This window comes from Aspergillus brunneoviolaceus (genome assembly GCF_003184695.1).
Source record: "Aspergillus brunneoviolaceus CBS 621.78 unplaced genomic scaffold BO95scaffold_8, whole genome shotgun sequence".
Classification (NCBI taxonomy): domain Eukaryota; kingdom Fungi; phylum Ascomycota; class Eurotiomycetes; order Eurotiales; family Aspergillaceae; genus Aspergillus; species Aspergillus brunneoviolaceus.
The window spans coordinates 1-14,925 of NW_020290738.1; the positions used below are offsets into that span (position 1 = coordinate 1).

Here is a 14,925-nt window from a genome sequence, read left to right on the forward strand (position 1 = left end):
CTCCTCCTCCTCCTCCTCCTCCTCCTCCTCCTCCCCCACTGGGCTATTCCAGGCCAGGATCCCTGTCCGCGCTGCCCTATCAATCCACTGCTCTGCATTGGAGATCGACCGACCGTTGCGCACTGTCCATGATGAGTACAGTCCCGTACATTGGTCCCTGCTGGATCCTTGCAACCATCGATCGGCCCCTGTGGTACAGTACTTCGCACGCCGTGAGTATCAACAACCTCGATGCATCAACAAGCGTGCGTGGGCCGACAGGAGCAAGAATGGATCAATAAACTCGGACAGCCTTCCCATTCTCCCGACCTTAAATTTTCAGGCTGGCTGAGATCTCGATGTTACTTATAGAATTGGGAAGTTCCACAAAGCTCATGCAGTGCAGCTGTCAACCGAGTCGATTCCCAATTCGCCCAGGATGAACTCAACCCTGCTCCCGGAGTTCCTCAGTGACCTGCCAGCATGTGCGGTATGCTTCACTCGAAACCTTCTTCAAAGATCATCAATCCCTAACTGCCCAGGCTCAATGCTTCGAAACTGCAATGAATCCCAGCTCGTGCGCAACGACAGATCGATGGTGCATTTGTACCGGGCAGAGCATCTTGGAAACTGCACTGGGGTGCTACAGTTTGTCTTGCACTCCAAAGCAGAGCCTATGTAAGTAGTCTACCTCTTTCGCAGTCGGAGTCGCCTAACATTCTAGTCTCGACGAACTACACTCGTGCCGCCTGTGGTATCCATGAAGAGAGTAAGGCCAGCTTGACGCCTGCCCTGGCCGGCTCACTGGGCATGCTGGCCTTAATCATGACCGGCCTGCGTATGGCTCAACGAACCATGATGAAGCGATCTTTTGGCTGGGACGACGGGCTGATAGTGATGGCCATGGTATGGACTGGACTGCAAAGATCCAGAGAATGATATAAGCTAACTTCATTCAGGCCTGTGCTGCGATACTGAACATCATGGCTTTCCCCAGTAAGTGCACTCCCCTCCTGAAACAAGCAATCACTAACAAGCCAGTGCAAAAACACGGCCTCGGAACCAACATCTGGACAATCCCATTCGAAGACATTACTACCCAGCTCAAAGTCCGTCGCGCTTCCACTCCTTTGAGTACTCGGCCTCTTCTAACTTGAACCCAGCTACTTCTCATCGCCGAGATCTTTTACATGCCCGCCGAAGCCTTGACCCAGTTATCCTTCCTAGCCTTCTACCTCCGCATCTTCCCTCCCGGCAAATTCCGATACATTGTCTACACCCTCGCTGGCATCTCAGTCTGCTTCGGAATCTCCAACACCTTGATCATGATCTTCCAATGCCTGCCGGTCTCCTACTTCTGGAACAGCTGGTCGGGGGAGGCAACAGGCCACTGCATTGACATCAACACCTATTCGTGGTATCGCGCTGCGATGCAGATCGCGATGGACCTGTCCATCATCGCACTCCCCATCTACCCTCTGTCAAAACTCGCGTTGAGCCGACGAAAGAAGACACTCGTCTTGCTGATGTTCTGCACGGGATTCTTGTAAGTCACCCCCCCCCCCCCCCTCTTCCACAATCGACCCCAAAAACACAAAGCCCCGCTAACAGCCACAAGGATCACCGTCGTCAGCTGCCTCCGCCTCCAATCCCTCATCCGCTTCTCCAAGTCCGCCAATATCAGCAGTAAGCCTCACTTCCCACGGATCACTCTTCAAGTAGGCACCCACTGATCTAAAAAAAATAAAGTGGACAACAACCCCGCCATCTACTGGAGCATGGTAGAATGCGACGTCGCGATTGTGTGCGCCTGCATGCCCTGTCTGCCTGCACTACTGAAGCCCCTCCTCCCCGCGTGCTTCGGGTCGCGGTATTATGCCAGTTCGGATAACGAGCGAACCCCGCCGGTCAAGCTGGAGCGGATCCGCCGCAAGGATGAGTTCAGTGTTCTGTCGACGGCGGTGTCGGAGGACGCCTTGATGGCAAGTCGGGGGTGATTTGCGGTTGGTGTGTGTGTGCGTGTGTGCGGTGGAGGCAATAATGTTTGTTATTTATGATCCGACTTATGATTCGAGGAATGAGAATAGAACGTGTGGCGTGGTGGGCTTTCCAAGCGGCGTCCTTATCATCACCGTTGTTAAAGGCATCGTCTGCTATGTGCTTGAGAAACCAGCCACACCCGTCTTCGCAGTTCACCATCGGCTCAAATATAGCCGCAGATCAAGCTCTTGCCAGGAAATCCCCCCTGAGCTCTCGATCCTCCTCATCTAAGGACCATCCGAGATATTTCAGTATGTCTTCAACCTGCTCGCTAAGTCGCATGCGCGCGCCCGCAGTGGTCGCTTAGTACCCACCGGTACCCACCAGTTCGGAGACGCTAAGTAGCTTGCTGCCAACGCTATGTTTCGCAATAGTCCTCAAATCGCGGACAAGCGCTTGGGAGAGCATTCAACTTTGGCAGGCGATCATTGTGGCGTGATAATAACATTATTCCTCTTCATCGGGGAAGCTCGTTGCAGACGAGATCTTGTCGTTGTGGTGCCAGTTGCCCTTGCTTAGTCTGGCTGTCATGGTTTCTCTATGGAGGTCTGGTCGAGGATTATCAATTCATCTGGGAGGGAGGAAGACTTCACATAGGATAGTCATCGTTTGGCAAATGTGAGAGACTGCGTATTTTGTCATGACTGGAGCAGGGTATTGTCGGCGGTGCAGTGGGTTTCATACCAGGGTATCACGCGTCAGAAGCTTGACATCATGCCTTTCAAAAATCATGGCACATCTTGATGTTGTCGAAGTCAGCACACCCCGAGGAGCTTGCCACGTTCGTCCTCTAGGGAATAGTTTAGTGCACCCAGATATCTGGAACCATTGTACTTCGCCTAGCGAACTCCCCCCTAGAGCTTTGTCGTGACGGGTACCGTCCAGAAATTGCTAGTCAAGGTGCAATGAATCCAGCTTATTCGCTCTCAATCGATGGAATCTCTCGGGGTCTTCGCGGCTGCAAGGTCGGAGCGCACCCTAGAAGAGAAACGCGCAGCCCAGCGACAGTCTACTTGAATTCCGAGGTGAGGGTCGAAGCACCCACGGAGAGGCTCCACGCCCCCCTGTAGAGATTTGCCATATCAAAGGCCGTAGACCTGCTTCTGACATACCGTTAGAATGGCCTGTATTATGTCAGACGTAAACGCCGCTCTTCAAGCAGGCGCGAGAGCTGCCATAGGCCCGGGATTGTATACACATCGTAGCCCCCTGTGGGTAGATGTTGACGCGGAACGTTGTAGTCTCTGATTGCAAGAGTCATGACTGGGATTTTTCTCAACAATTGTCGGTTGGCTTGGAGTTGGGGTTTCGCGATGGTGTGAGGGCCTCGTCCCTCAGGCCGTCACAGATGATCACCGGCTGACGGCGACAATCCCTTATCTTTAAATCCGATGCAAAAACAACTTCCTTATCACGAAAGAAACGGTGTGCGGGGTAAAACAACGCTAAGGGGATAATGGGTTAGACGCGGGATAGCAGCCCCTTTACAACTTCGCAAGGCTGCCACTGTGCTCACTGCCAAGTTGTCCACTCTCGCTGGCTAGACCTTCATAGCCTCAACAGGATTTAGTGAATACGTGGAGGGATGTTTGTGCCTGAGGCCGAGGCACACTCAACAACCATAACTCCACTACATGCCATTCTGAGTGTGGGCCTTTGGTTAATTGTGTCTCATACCTGCAAGAAAAGTGCTAGTGTAACCACAGTTCTATCCAGCAGCGTTAGGTGTTCAGACGCTATTCTAAGGGCACATGTAAGGTTATATATGCAGATCTAAAGCCTTCTTTCATCAATTGGGGCTGTGGTTTAGTGGTATAATATTCCCTTAGCATGGGAGAGGTCCGGGGTTCGATTCCCCGCAGCTCCATGTTTTTGTCTTTTTGCAGCTTTTGCTACATTTGCAAAGTGCAATATTGTTTCCATCTTACTGGATCGAGTGGTTGGTGGCAGGGTACAGTACCAAGCGGTCGCTCAGTATGAAGCTTTCTGGTGAGATCTTTTCGGAGGACAGAATCGCGGCTCGGATATTTTGCAATAACACACATGCATGTATGTGCTCAGGTTGTTCAAGGATGCACATATTTCTTCGCACTTGCTTGTTGATGAGAACCAGGTAAGCATCATGACAGGCGCGTTTTACCACAATCCTCAGTATATATATCTCGCTGCAGTTGGAGAAGGCCCCTGGGCTCCTTGACCATACTCTGGCAATATTTACAAGGGTTGCTTTAGATTCTGGGGTTACGCAGGTTGCGCGGCGATATATATCTGTGGTATTTGTATGTTATTATTTTTTTTTTTGCATTGAGATTGACGAGGCTACAGTCGCATTGCCCAATGAGTCGGTACATAATTCCCTACATAATAGGAACCACCAGAAAAAAAAACATTGAACGCCGATACTGTACGTCACTTCGAGTCTGATGTCAGGTACAGGCGCTCTCCGGTGCTCTCTACCCCTGGCGATGAAAGGGGGCCAGATGCCGATCGCTTTGTCATCCCTCCTGTGGCAAGATTCATCATTGCCACCGAAAAGAAAATTCTTTCCAGGGTTGTTCTCGAATAAACTTTATCAGGAACCGGATCGTGGTCCATCGGACAGAGCGACGATCAAGCGGAAGTAAAAAAAAAAAGCATATGCAGTGACCTACTTCGTAGACAGCAAAATATTGTAAAGAGATCTTTGAATGAAGAGGGCAAAAAGGGCACAGGACAAAAAACATGACTGGTCAGGGACTCGAACCCAGGACCTTATCCGTGTGAAGGATACGTGATAACCAACTACACCAACCGGCCATTTCTTGGAAGAATGCTAGGGTGGTGTGATTGTTGACAGCTGGCCGGATTAGTGAAAGTGCACCACATCGAAATAGGCTCAAGCAAGCTGGATTAGAGTGTCGATCATCCAGTCAATCAGGCACAAATTTGAACCGGCCACGGTGGGAATCCCAACCAAGCACACTTTACAACTCAATTCTTGCCACCACAACCACAACCACAACCACAACCACAACCACTAGCCACCAGACCACAAATCAGGTCGAGAACACAATCTTGAATGGCCAGACCTCCTTCACATTGAAAGCTCTACGTTTAATGTAATCATCCAACCATGGGCGTCATCCGCGCCATGTCGTCATCCACCCCAATCCAGAACCCAAGCTTGGCTGGGTTGGCATCGGAAAAACCCGGACTGCCTACAAGAGTCTACGGAATTATGATGACTGCGCCCTCGTGACCAAGTTGTGTAAGGAGCTCAGCATAAAATCGTGAGGCAATGCAGTCGGCGAAGTGTGCGGGGTCCGCTTTTTTCCTGAATCCCTACGTGTCAGGGTCGAGAGTTCTGACAACAAGTGTCCAAGCGGAAACGCAAGCAGCGAATCATCGAGCTGGCATGTCCAGGCCAGCGCCGCCAGCCCGACAGGAGATCTCTCGGACCGGTCAGATGGCGTTGTGTTCGGCGTCAGTGGCTGTCCTGGCTGTCCTGGCCCGAGGGCAAGCAGGTCAGCCGAGTTTCTTGGGCTGGAATGGTGGATCCCCAGTGCATCATGGGGGTTTCAGTTGCACGGGCTTCGAGTTCACTGCTTCACATTCTTATCGATAACGTGGAAGAAGTCGAGAAGAAGATTATCAGTAGAGGTTGGGTTTTGCGGGCGGGTTTGACAGTCTTTAACTTGGTTTTGGGGACTGAAGAGATGATATTCAGATCAGAAACAACGATACTTTTTGCTCATCGTGTGAGGAGACAAGGCGACTAAATCACCATCCCTGCAACGGACCAACCGACAACCTTCCGAGTTCAGCAACGGTGAGGATTTCGCCGAAGTGCAACCGAAACTCTGTATGGCCCATGGCTTGTTTTTGCCCCCAAAGGACGTGGGGGACCGAGTCGGCCCGATGGAGAAAGAGCCAGTTGGAGGCAAGTCGGGATGCCGAGGTGAAGTCATCCTCGGTCGACTTCCGAACTACCTACGACTTTCTGACTGCCTTTCCAACACCACAAGGAGGCAGGAAAGAGTATAGAGAATGCTGTTGTGAGTGACAGGAGGTAACTGAGCAAGTGCTCTTATTCTTCATCATCATGAAAAGACTCTCATTGACTGTGAGCGCCCCTCATCGCCTATCACCCATCCCAACTGCGAATATCTGCACATCGGACCAGTTTCCCCGAAGTTTCTCAGTTGGATCGACCGCAAACTCTGGTGACCCACTACTTACCAACGCCATCCCGGATTCATCTCGTGGAGCATTCCTGGCCAGGTACTGTACTCCGTAGCCTGCATTACAATGAGGCGGCGGATGCCTTTCCCATGCCCACTCCAGAGTCTCCCAGTCCACCCCGACTTTATGACGCACCCCGGAAGAAGATGGACTGAAGCCCTGACTCGGGTGGGCCGACACGAAAAAAATAAAACTGGAGAAGCCGGATGAGACGGGTTCCTTTCCCCAGTGTTTTGATTGTCCTTTTATACCTCCTCCTTCCCTGCTGCCTCCTGGCTGTTTCTTCCACTCGACCTCACCTCTCTTCTTCTTACTCCTCCTCCTCCTCTCCTCCTCTTCATCCATCCATCCTATCTCACAATGGACAAGATGGACAAGTCCCAGCCTGGCCTGGCCTCCCATACGGAGAACGCCTCCGCCGGCTCCTCCAGCCACATCGACTCCACCTGCAAAGGACGCATTGCCGGTGGAAAGTACCTAGAGGGCCTCGATGACAGCTCTGCCGCTGCTCATGCGGACGGCCCCCTCCAGACCGTCGACTTCGACATACCATTAACCCAGACTGAACGCATCGTCCAGGACGGCAACCAGTACATCGTCCTCGACTTCGTTCCCGGTGACAAGGAGAATCCGTTCAACTGGGATGGCAAATACAAGGCTTTCATCTCCGCCCTGCTCTGTCTGATGACTTTGTTCATCGGTCTCGCCACGACGGCTTACAGCTCCGGATTGGGTGATATGGCTTCGGATCTGGGTGTGACCGAGGAGATCGCCGAACTGGGTCTCTTCCTCTTCAACTTCGTCTGCGCCCTCGCTCCCCTCTTCCTGGCCCCCTTCTGTGAGTTGGCGGGTCGCCGTGTCGTCTATGTCGGAGCCTACTTCTGCTTCGTCCTCATGTTTATCGGTCTCGCCCTGGGTAAGAACATCGGCACCATCCTCGTCTGCCGTGCCCTACTCGGTCTGTTTGGTTGCGTCGGTACCATCCTGGTCGGTGGTACCTTCGGTGATATGTACTACCCTCAGGACCGTGCTATCCCCGTCGCCACATTCTCCTGGATCGCCATCTTCGGTACCGTGGCCGCCCCGATCTACGCCGGCTTCATCGACCAAGCCCTCCACTGGCGCTGGGTGGAAGGTATCCAGGGTCTGGCCAACATCCCGCTCGCCCTGGTCATCCTGTTCTTCCTCCCCGAGACCCGTGGTAGCGTTGCCCTCGGCAAGCGGGCCAAGCTGCTCCGCAAGAACACCGGCGACGACCGCTACGTGACCGAGAACGACCTCGAGGCCCCCTCGCTGAAGCACATGCTGCACAACTCCTCGGTCAAGGCGATCAAGATGCTCATCACCGAGCCCGTGGTTTTCGCCTTCGGTCTCTGGATCGCCTTCGCCTGGTTCCTGACCTTCCTGTTCTTGTCGGTCATCCCCATCACCTTCCAGGAGAAGAAGGGCTGGAACGAGGGCATGTCCGGGCTGCCCTACATCGGCCTCTGCATTGGCTGCACCATCGGCTTCGGTCTCAACTTCTTCCAGATCCGCAAGTACAACGCCCTCTTCCAGGCCGGCCAGGCTCGCCCGGAGTCCCGTCTTTACGGCGCCCTCTTCGGTGCCGTCTGGCTCCCCATCGGCCTCTTCATCTACTCCTTCACCCAATACGCCGACCTGCCCTGGATCGCCCCCGTCATCGCCCTCGTGCTGATCTGCATCGGTATCTTCTTCATCTTCGAGAGCTGCTACAGCTACACCTCCGACTGCTACGGCGAGAGCTCCTCCTCCGCCATCGCCGGCCAGGGTTTCATGCGGAACACGCTGGGTGCCGTCTCGCCCCTGTTCGCCTCGCAGTTCTTCCACAATGTGGGCAGCCAGTATGCCGGATTGATTCTGGCCCTGATCGCCACCGCCCTGACCCTCATCCCCTACGTGCTGTTCATGTACGGCCCCAAGCTGCGGGCCAAGTCCAAGATAGCCAGTCTGGTCAGCCACGCTGGGGAGGACAACGAGAAGGTCTAATGATGATGTGAAACGATAAAAAAAAAAGAAAAACAAAGTGGATCCTGCCGGACAGGCCAGGTCAAAGTTAAATCTGTCATGTTAGCATTGCATTTGCATATTCGAAAGTACGGTACATAAGTGTCATGTCGGGGGTTATTTAGCATTGCAGCCCCAAATGTTCTGCACATACATATTACAATCATGATGAAATCAAAATACCAAAACACCAATTCTCGATCCATTTCTTTCTCCAGTAAATCATAACAGCTATGTAGGAAAAGTTTCCAATCTCAAAAGTAAGAGGGGGGTATCACGTATGTCCGTCCTGTTTTTGAGGATCTCTCGCCTTTATTTACTCTGCATGACCAGCACATCGCCGACGATGCGGTTCTCCTTCTTCACCAAGGCCTGGCCCAGGACACCCAGCACGCGCGCGGCCTCGGCGCCGACTTCCTCGTGAGCAGCGCCACCATTGGCAAGTAGCTCATCCAGAGCCGAATGCCGTCGGCCCACAACGACGAGATTGCCAGCCTTGTGATGCGAGCGGACCATCTCGTCCTTGACCAGCTCGACCATCGTCGCGACGGCCTCTGCCTCCGTCTTGACCGCGGTCTTCTTGAACACCACGCGATCCAGCACCTCCTCGTCCAAGGAATCCTTCATCACCGACAAGAACGTGGCATCCGACTCGACCAACTCCTCCGGCACGACCCCACTCCCACTGGCACTAACACCAACACTGCTGGCCCCCGGAATATCCAAATGCACGACCGACACGGTCACCAAATCACAGCTGGCGACCTGACACACGAACCTGACCGCGAGACGATCATCCCTGCCCCCGACAAATGGCACGACGATATGATGCGCCTTGGCGGCCCCACCGCCGCCGCGTCGGGCATTCCACACCGACGAGCTGCGCTGCACACTCATCGCCCCCAACGACGGGCGATGCCTCACCCCACTGGCTCCGCCCCCACTGCCCCCAGCAGCGCCCAGCGCATGCTGGGGCGCATACAGATTACGCTCCACCAAGACACCCACATTGGCACTGGCGGTCTGGGACCCGTCCAAGACACTGCCGACGAAGGCGGCGTAGGGCTGGCCGTCCAGGAAGCGGACGCCTTCCTCGACGGGGGAGTGCAGGTGGTACTGCTCGCCCATGGCGCCGGTCTCGCTCCAGGGCAGCAGGACGAGATCGGCGGCCTCCTCGCGCGCCATGCCGACGACCGTGTCGGCGAACGAGTGCTCCGGCACGACGGAGACGCCCGCCACGATCGACAGGTCGTGCCACTGCCCGAACGCCCGGAAGGTGTTGACCACCGGGTCCGAGAGCGTGTACTGCTCGATCTCCGAGACCTTCATCACGCTCGAGTCGCGGTCCGTCAGCTCCAGCAGGCGCACGCCGTGCACCTGCAGGCTCTGCGGGGTCGGGTTGTCGAGCTCGGTGATCTCCGTCTCCGCGGGGGCGGATTCGTCCGCGTGCTTGGTGTCGGGATCGGTGGGCGTGCGTTTGTCCGGGTGGATGCGCGGGTGGTTGTTGTTGTTGGTGTGGTTGTGGGTGTGGGTGTTCGGGGCGAGGAGACCGGCGAGTGTGCATAGGCCTGAGAGGCCGTCGAGACGCAGGTACACCAGCAAATTGCGGACGGGCCGGTGGTGCCCCAGCGTTTCGTGGTGGTCGCCGTGCTGCGCCGACTTGGCCGCCGTGATGCTGTCCATGCGGCTGTCCGGCGGCAACGGTTTGCCCGTCGCCCAGTCGATCTCGCCGCGCCGCCACCGGTCCACCTTGATCTGGTACCATTTCGGGTACAGGGCAACGGTTAAGGGGGTGGTCGCGAAGGTGGTGACGAGGGCCATGACGACAAACATCGTGAAGGTGCGCGTGCTGAGGATCTTGGCTTGGAGGCCGATGTTCTATTCATGTCAGTTTCTTGTTCATAAGGAGTACTCGGGAGATGGAGAAATAAGAATGAAGGGCAGGGGACCTACCAAAACAATCAACTCCACCAACCCCTTGCAACTCATCAGCACGCCGATCGAGAAACTCTCCCGCCAGAGCAGTCCGTTCAACCGGGACGCCAGCGCCCCGCCGGTGACCTTGGCGATGAAGGCGATCGCGATGATGGCGATCACGTACCCCCAGACGGTGCCGTTGTCCAACAGTCCCAAATTGGTCTGCAGCCCGCTGAGCGTGAAGTACAGCGGCAGGAACAGCGCCGCGACCAGATCCTCGATCTTCTCGGTCAGCTTGATGGCGAACCCGCCCTCGTGCGGACACAGCAGGCCGATCAGGAACCCGCCGAAGATGGCGTGGACGCCGATCACCTGGGTGAAGAAGGCGGAGGCCAGGGCGATCAGCAGGGTGATGGCCACGACGGACTGACTGGGCCCCTTCTGCAGACTGCCGGTGTGGGCGAGGAAGCGCAGGAACAGGGGCCGGAAGATGAAGACCAGGAACAGCACGTAGCCGACGCAGACCAGCAGCACCCAGAGCGCGGTGAGTCCGGAGCCCGCGTTCACCAACGCCACGCACAGCGCCAGCAGGATCCAGCCCACGACGTCGTTGCCCACCCCCGCCGAGAGCACGATCACGCCCACGTTGGTGCCGAGCAGCTTCAGCTCGGTGAGGATGCGGCACAGCACGGGGAAGGCGGTGATGGCCATCGCGATGCCGATGAACAGCAAGTACGTGCCGAAGTTGATGTCCACCGTGTCGGGTTCGTCGCGGAAGGCGTTATACAGCCCGTAGGCGACGGCGCAGCCCAGCCCGAAGGGGAGGACCATCCCCGCGGCCGAGACGCTGATCGCCACGCGCCAGTTGCTGATCAGGAAGCGAAGGTTGGTCTCCAGGCCGACGAGAAACAGGAACAGAATCAGACCGAGGTTGGCGACCAGGTTCAGCCCCGGGATCGAGGCCTTGGGAAAGATGGCGTCGGTGAAGCCGGGGATGCGTCCCATCACCGACGGGCCCAGCACCACGCCCGCGATCACCTCGGCGATGACGCGCGGCTGCCGGATCTTCGACAGCGGCCAGTGCAGCAACCGGCACAGCACGATGATGATGCTCGCTTGGATGATGAACAGGATGATCGGGTTCGACGAGTCGTACACCGTCGGATTGCTGCCCTCCAGGATTCCCGCCTGGGATTTGACCTGGGGGGTGGTGGTGGAGTTGCTCGACATGGTGGCCGGGGCAGAGAGAGGTCACGGCCTCTGGTGGGGGTGAGTGGTGAGCAATTTGACACGGGAGTTTGAGGGGTGCGGACAAAGAAAAAAAAGGGTAGAGGAAATCTATGATTCGGATTAGAAGGGAGGATAGGAGAGTGGAAGAAGAGAAAAAGGGATTTAAATGGGTGTGGGAAAGACAGAGAGAGAGGGAGAGAGATAACAAGTGAAAACGAGGTTGTGGGGGGGGGGGGAACGAGAGCCCACGTGGGTGATGGGAAGCGATCGGAAATGCAGCAGCAGATGCAGCAGTGGCAGCAGTGGCAGCAACAGGCAGCTGCCTGGTGGTGAATGGTGAATGGTGATAACGTGATATTTCACTTGTCCTCTTTTAGTCTTTGTTCTTTGTTGGCGCATCGGAAATCTACAGCAATCTGGGCCCCAATGCGGTTCCGGGGTTCGCCTCCACCCCAGACATTCTCTCCAGCCACTCCCCCACCAGACCACAAACCAAAACCAAATCTCTTGTTCGGTCATCCGTCAACTGATCTCCCCCCGTTCTCGTATTCACACTTACTTTATCTCTCCCTTCAACGCTGGTTGGGGGCCACCAGGATCCACAGTAGCTGTGATCTGAGCTGTGATCTTGCAGCCAAGGGCTAGAGCTGTCACCTGACGCAAGGAGAAAGATCAGCTGGAATGGAGTCCGCACTCGGCATCGAGAACGCCATGCAAACATCTACACCATACGACGGGTTTGAGCGTAATCTTAAATTCCTGCGAGTAGCGAGTAGCGAGCAGCTAACCCCGGACACTGCTGTCAGTCTCACAAGCTGACATCCCCGATCGGACCCAGAGTTCAGCCCGACCCCGAGTGGTCGGCACTCAGCCTCAGACAGTAACCCTGGGTCTTATTGACGCACATCTTGGACAATCAATAACTTGGAGAAGCATAACATGGCTGAGACGCGGCTTGTATATTGACCCTGTGGCGGTCTGTGTAGTGTTACATCTGAGAGACTCGGGGTTGACCCTACGATCGGCACGGCGAGTAGTTGCAGCCCACAAATTTAAAATATTAGACATATACGGTAATATTGTAGCAACTCCCACAACAACAGGTGCTGTGGTCTAGTGGTATGACGTCACGTTGTGGCCGTGCCAGCCCCGGTTCGATTCCGGGCAGCGCCACTTTCTTTTTTCGCTTGTCTTTTTGCTCTCCCCTCTTTCGATCGCACCAAACTGTCAGTCTCTCTTTCCTTTTTCTCTCCCTTTTTCTTTTTTTCATTCTTTCTGGGTACCAGAATTGGTAAAAAGCTATTCATTGCTGTCTCGCCCTCTAGCATCCGATACTTTGGGACGAGAAGATAAACAGATTCGTCCGTGAGCGGACGGTTTTGCTCATTCCCAGAGCGAATATATTTTGCGCGCGAGCGGCCCTACAATTCTACATTTCAATCAACTTTTGATGGCAAAAAAACTTTCACCCTATCCACGATGCAAGATACTCTAGAAAGCAAAACACAACCGCAAATGCTCTGATCTTCACGGTATATAACGAGACTCTCAATGTCTAATAACAGCTTGCGAGCACGTAACAGAATCGCGGGTTGAGTGGCAGACGCGACCGGTCACATTGCCAGCGAGACAGACCAGTAAAGTCGGAACGAGGAAGCTCAGCGACAGTCCCGAGTACGTAACGTATCATAAGGAACGTAATGGAAAGGCAAGACCGACGAACATCCTCGTAAGGGCGACCATGCGACATGACATGCACGATAGCCCACGCAGCGAAGAAATAATTTCTCGCCTACGAGAAATAAGCCCATCGAAAGCAAAAATCTTCAATTTCTCGATTTTTCCATATAGTTCACAGACCAATGATTTTAGCTTGCTCAAAAACACATGCCAATCTCGCTATGGTACAAAAGAAAAGTGAGCAGCTCGTGATTTCGTTCAGATACATTCCCAACCATCCCATCATCTCGGTCATGCAAGTCATCATCTTGGATGCGCATCTACTTCCTTACGTAGATAGCCATCTTCCCGAACGCCTCATGGTCCGGGAAGTCGAACATCTCATAAGAGTCCCCGATCGCCTTGAGCACGCGATTAGTGACAGGGTCGTAGATCCTAGTCCTGTTAGCACCACACCCCTCGCGCACCGGCAACCAGTCCTCAGAAACAAACTCACGAGTTGATACGTGTGATATCGTCAATGATCATAATAGCAGGACGTGCGATATCCAGCACGATCTCCTTGACCGGCACGTCCGAGTTGCAGGTGAAGACGATCGAGGAATCCTCCACATCCAGGATAGCCTGCGGGTCCTCGACGACGGTCATCTTCAGCAGGTTCAGCAGGCGCTTCTCCTGGGCGTCGTAGATCGGGTCCTGCAGCGAGCAGGCCAAGGGTTCGTCCGACTCGCCCTTGCCGTCCCGGCGGAAGAGTCGGATGATCATCCAGACGAGCGCGTGCTGCGTCGCCGACGGGCTCGCCCCAAACATCGGCCCGCACGCGAAGCCCACGAAGTTGGTGATCGTGTGCTTCTCGCGCGCCGCCACCAGCACCTCGCGGATGGCCGCCCAGGTGGCACTGGGCTCCCACGCGAAGACCGCGCTGCGCAGGAGTCGACTGGGCCCCTCGACGGGCCGCGGGGGCAGCACGAAGATCTCGTCGGTCTCCGAGTGGACCCACTGCTGGACGTGCATGGGGACGATCCGGCAGTACGAGGCGGCGTCCAGGTACTTTTTCTCGGCGGCGTGCCCGACGAAGACGCCCCAGGAGTGATACACGAGGCCAACGGGGCCGCTGTGGGGATGATGTGGTTAGTTGCGTTCCGCCTGGGTGTTTCGACTCGACAAAAACAGCAATAGAAAGAAAGAAAGAAAGGATCATGCTTACTTGACGAATTGATGTCCCACATGTTCATTGACCTGCCCAGTGGCTGGCTCGAATTCCACCGGGGTGCCGTCGATCCCAATGGCCACGTACTTCTCGCCTTCCTCGAGGGGCCGTAGAAGTTGGGCCTGCAGCTCCTGCAAGGTTTCCTTCGTGAAGAACGGCTCGCCATCGGCCTCGTGCCGCAAGATGTTCATGGTGACCTCGTGCGGGCTCGAGGAAGCAGGATTGTACAAGGGGGGTCCGGTCCAATGTGACTTCATCGAATCATGGACCACAGCCCTGGGGAGACGGGTTGCGGTGGGTAGAAGATGGACGGGGCCCAGGGCATTTGCTTCCAGAACTCGACGCATCATCTTGAAGGTTTCCTTCTGTTTCGATGATTTTCGTGGTGTATGGGCGATGAAATGATGGAGTTGTGGGCGGAGGTTCGAGATGGTCGATGAGATGGATGGGTTGTGGGTGTGGGGTACCGAGATGATAGAGATGAAGTGAGAAGAAATGGTGAAAAGCTTTATAGAAGCGAGGAAGATGAAGAAAATTATCCATTGCAAGCTACTCTGTTGTATATTCACCGTTGTTAACATGATACTATCTAGATATTGAATGCCTGAGGCAGGACTTCAAGA

General features: G+C 55.0%; 6 protein-coding genes and 3 non-coding genes across 9 annotated transcripts; 5 read left to right on the forward strand and 4 right to left on the reverse strand.

Annotated features, from left to right (window-relative positions):
• Positions 1-398: 398 nt before the first annotated feature.
• BO95DRAFT_511344 (CFEM domain-containing protein) lies at positions 399-1,976 on the forward strand (the record flags this gene model as incomplete). The annotated part of the gene is made up of 8 exons (XM_025591427.1): positions 399-469; positions 522-657; positions 704-885; positions 939-975; positions 1,021-1,088; positions 1,143-1,525; positions 1,598-1,665; positions 1,729-1,976. Exons 1-8 carry the CDS (start codon positions 419-421, stop codon positions 1,974-1,976), a joined length of 1,173 nt encoding a protein of 390 aa, XP_025446037.1. The 5' UTR covers positions 399-418.
• A 1,838-nt stretch (positions 1,977-3,814) lies between these two features.
• Positions 3,815-3,886, forward strand: BO95DRAFT_t47. Its single transcript has one exon. It is a non-coding gene; the product is annotated as a tRNA-Ala (tRNA).
• Positions 3,887-4,741: 855 nt separating this feature from the next.
• Positions 4,742-4,815, reverse strand: BO95DRAFT_t53. Its single transcript has one exon. It is a non-coding gene; the product is annotated as a tRNA-Val (tRNA).
• A 277-nt stretch (positions 4,816-5,092) lies between these two features.
• Positions 5,093-5,675, forward strand: BO95DRAFT_268293 (uncharacterized protein). The gene has a single exon (XM_025581564.1). It carries the CDS (start codon positions 5,297-5,299, stop codon positions 5,621-5,623), a length of 327 nt encoding a protein of 108 aa, XP_025446038.1. The 5' UTR covers positions 5,093-5,296; the 3' UTR covers positions 5,624-5,675.
• A 608-nt stretch (positions 5,676-6,283) lies between these two features.
• Positions 6,284-8,473, forward strand: BO95DRAFT_268295 (synaptic vesicle transporter). Its single transcript, XM_025581565.1, has one exon. It carries the CDS (start codon positions 6,601-6,603, stop codon positions 8,245-8,247), a length of 1,647 nt encoding a protein of 548 aa, XP_025446039.1. The 5' UTR covers positions 6,284-6,600; the 3' UTR covers positions 8,248-8,473.
• A 104-nt stretch (positions 8,474-8,577) lies between these two features.
• BO95DRAFT_450085 (Kha1p) lies at positions 8,578-11,412 on the reverse strand (the record flags this gene model as incomplete). The annotated part of the gene is made up of 4 exons (XM_025587989.1): positions 8,578-8,678; positions 8,700-9,208; positions 9,248-10,143; positions 10,219-11,412. The coding sequence occupies 4 exons, from the start codon at positions 11,410-11,412 to the stop codon at positions 8,578-8,580; spliced, it is 2,700 nt and encodes an 899-aa protein (XP_025446040.1).
• Positions 11,413-11,493: 81 nt separating this feature from the next.
• On the reverse strand, positions 11,494-12,118 carry BO95DRAFT_268282 (uncharacterized protein). Its single transcript, XM_025581563.1, has one exon. It carries the CDS (start codon positions 11,929-11,931, stop codon positions 11,575-11,577), a length of 357 nt encoding a protein of 118 aa, XP_025446041.1. The 5' UTR covers positions 11,932-12,118; the 3' UTR covers positions 11,494-11,574.
• A 396-nt stretch (positions 12,119-12,514) lies between these two features.
• BO95DRAFT_t48 lies at positions 12,515-12,585 on the forward strand. Its single transcript has one exon. It is a non-coding gene; the product is annotated as a tRNA-His (tRNA).
• Positions 12,586-13,412: 827 nt separating this feature from the next.
• Positions 13,413-14,652, reverse strand: BO95DRAFT_459913 (uncharacterized protein; the record flags this gene model as incomplete). Its single annotated transcript, XM_025588691.1, has 3 exons — positions 13,413-13,527; positions 13,589-14,206; positions 14,300-14,652. 3 exons carry the CDS (start codon positions 14,650-14,652, stop codon positions 13,413-13,415), a joined length of 1,086 nt encoding a protein of 361 aa, XP_025446042.1.
• Positions 14,653-14,925: the final 273 nt, after the last annotated feature.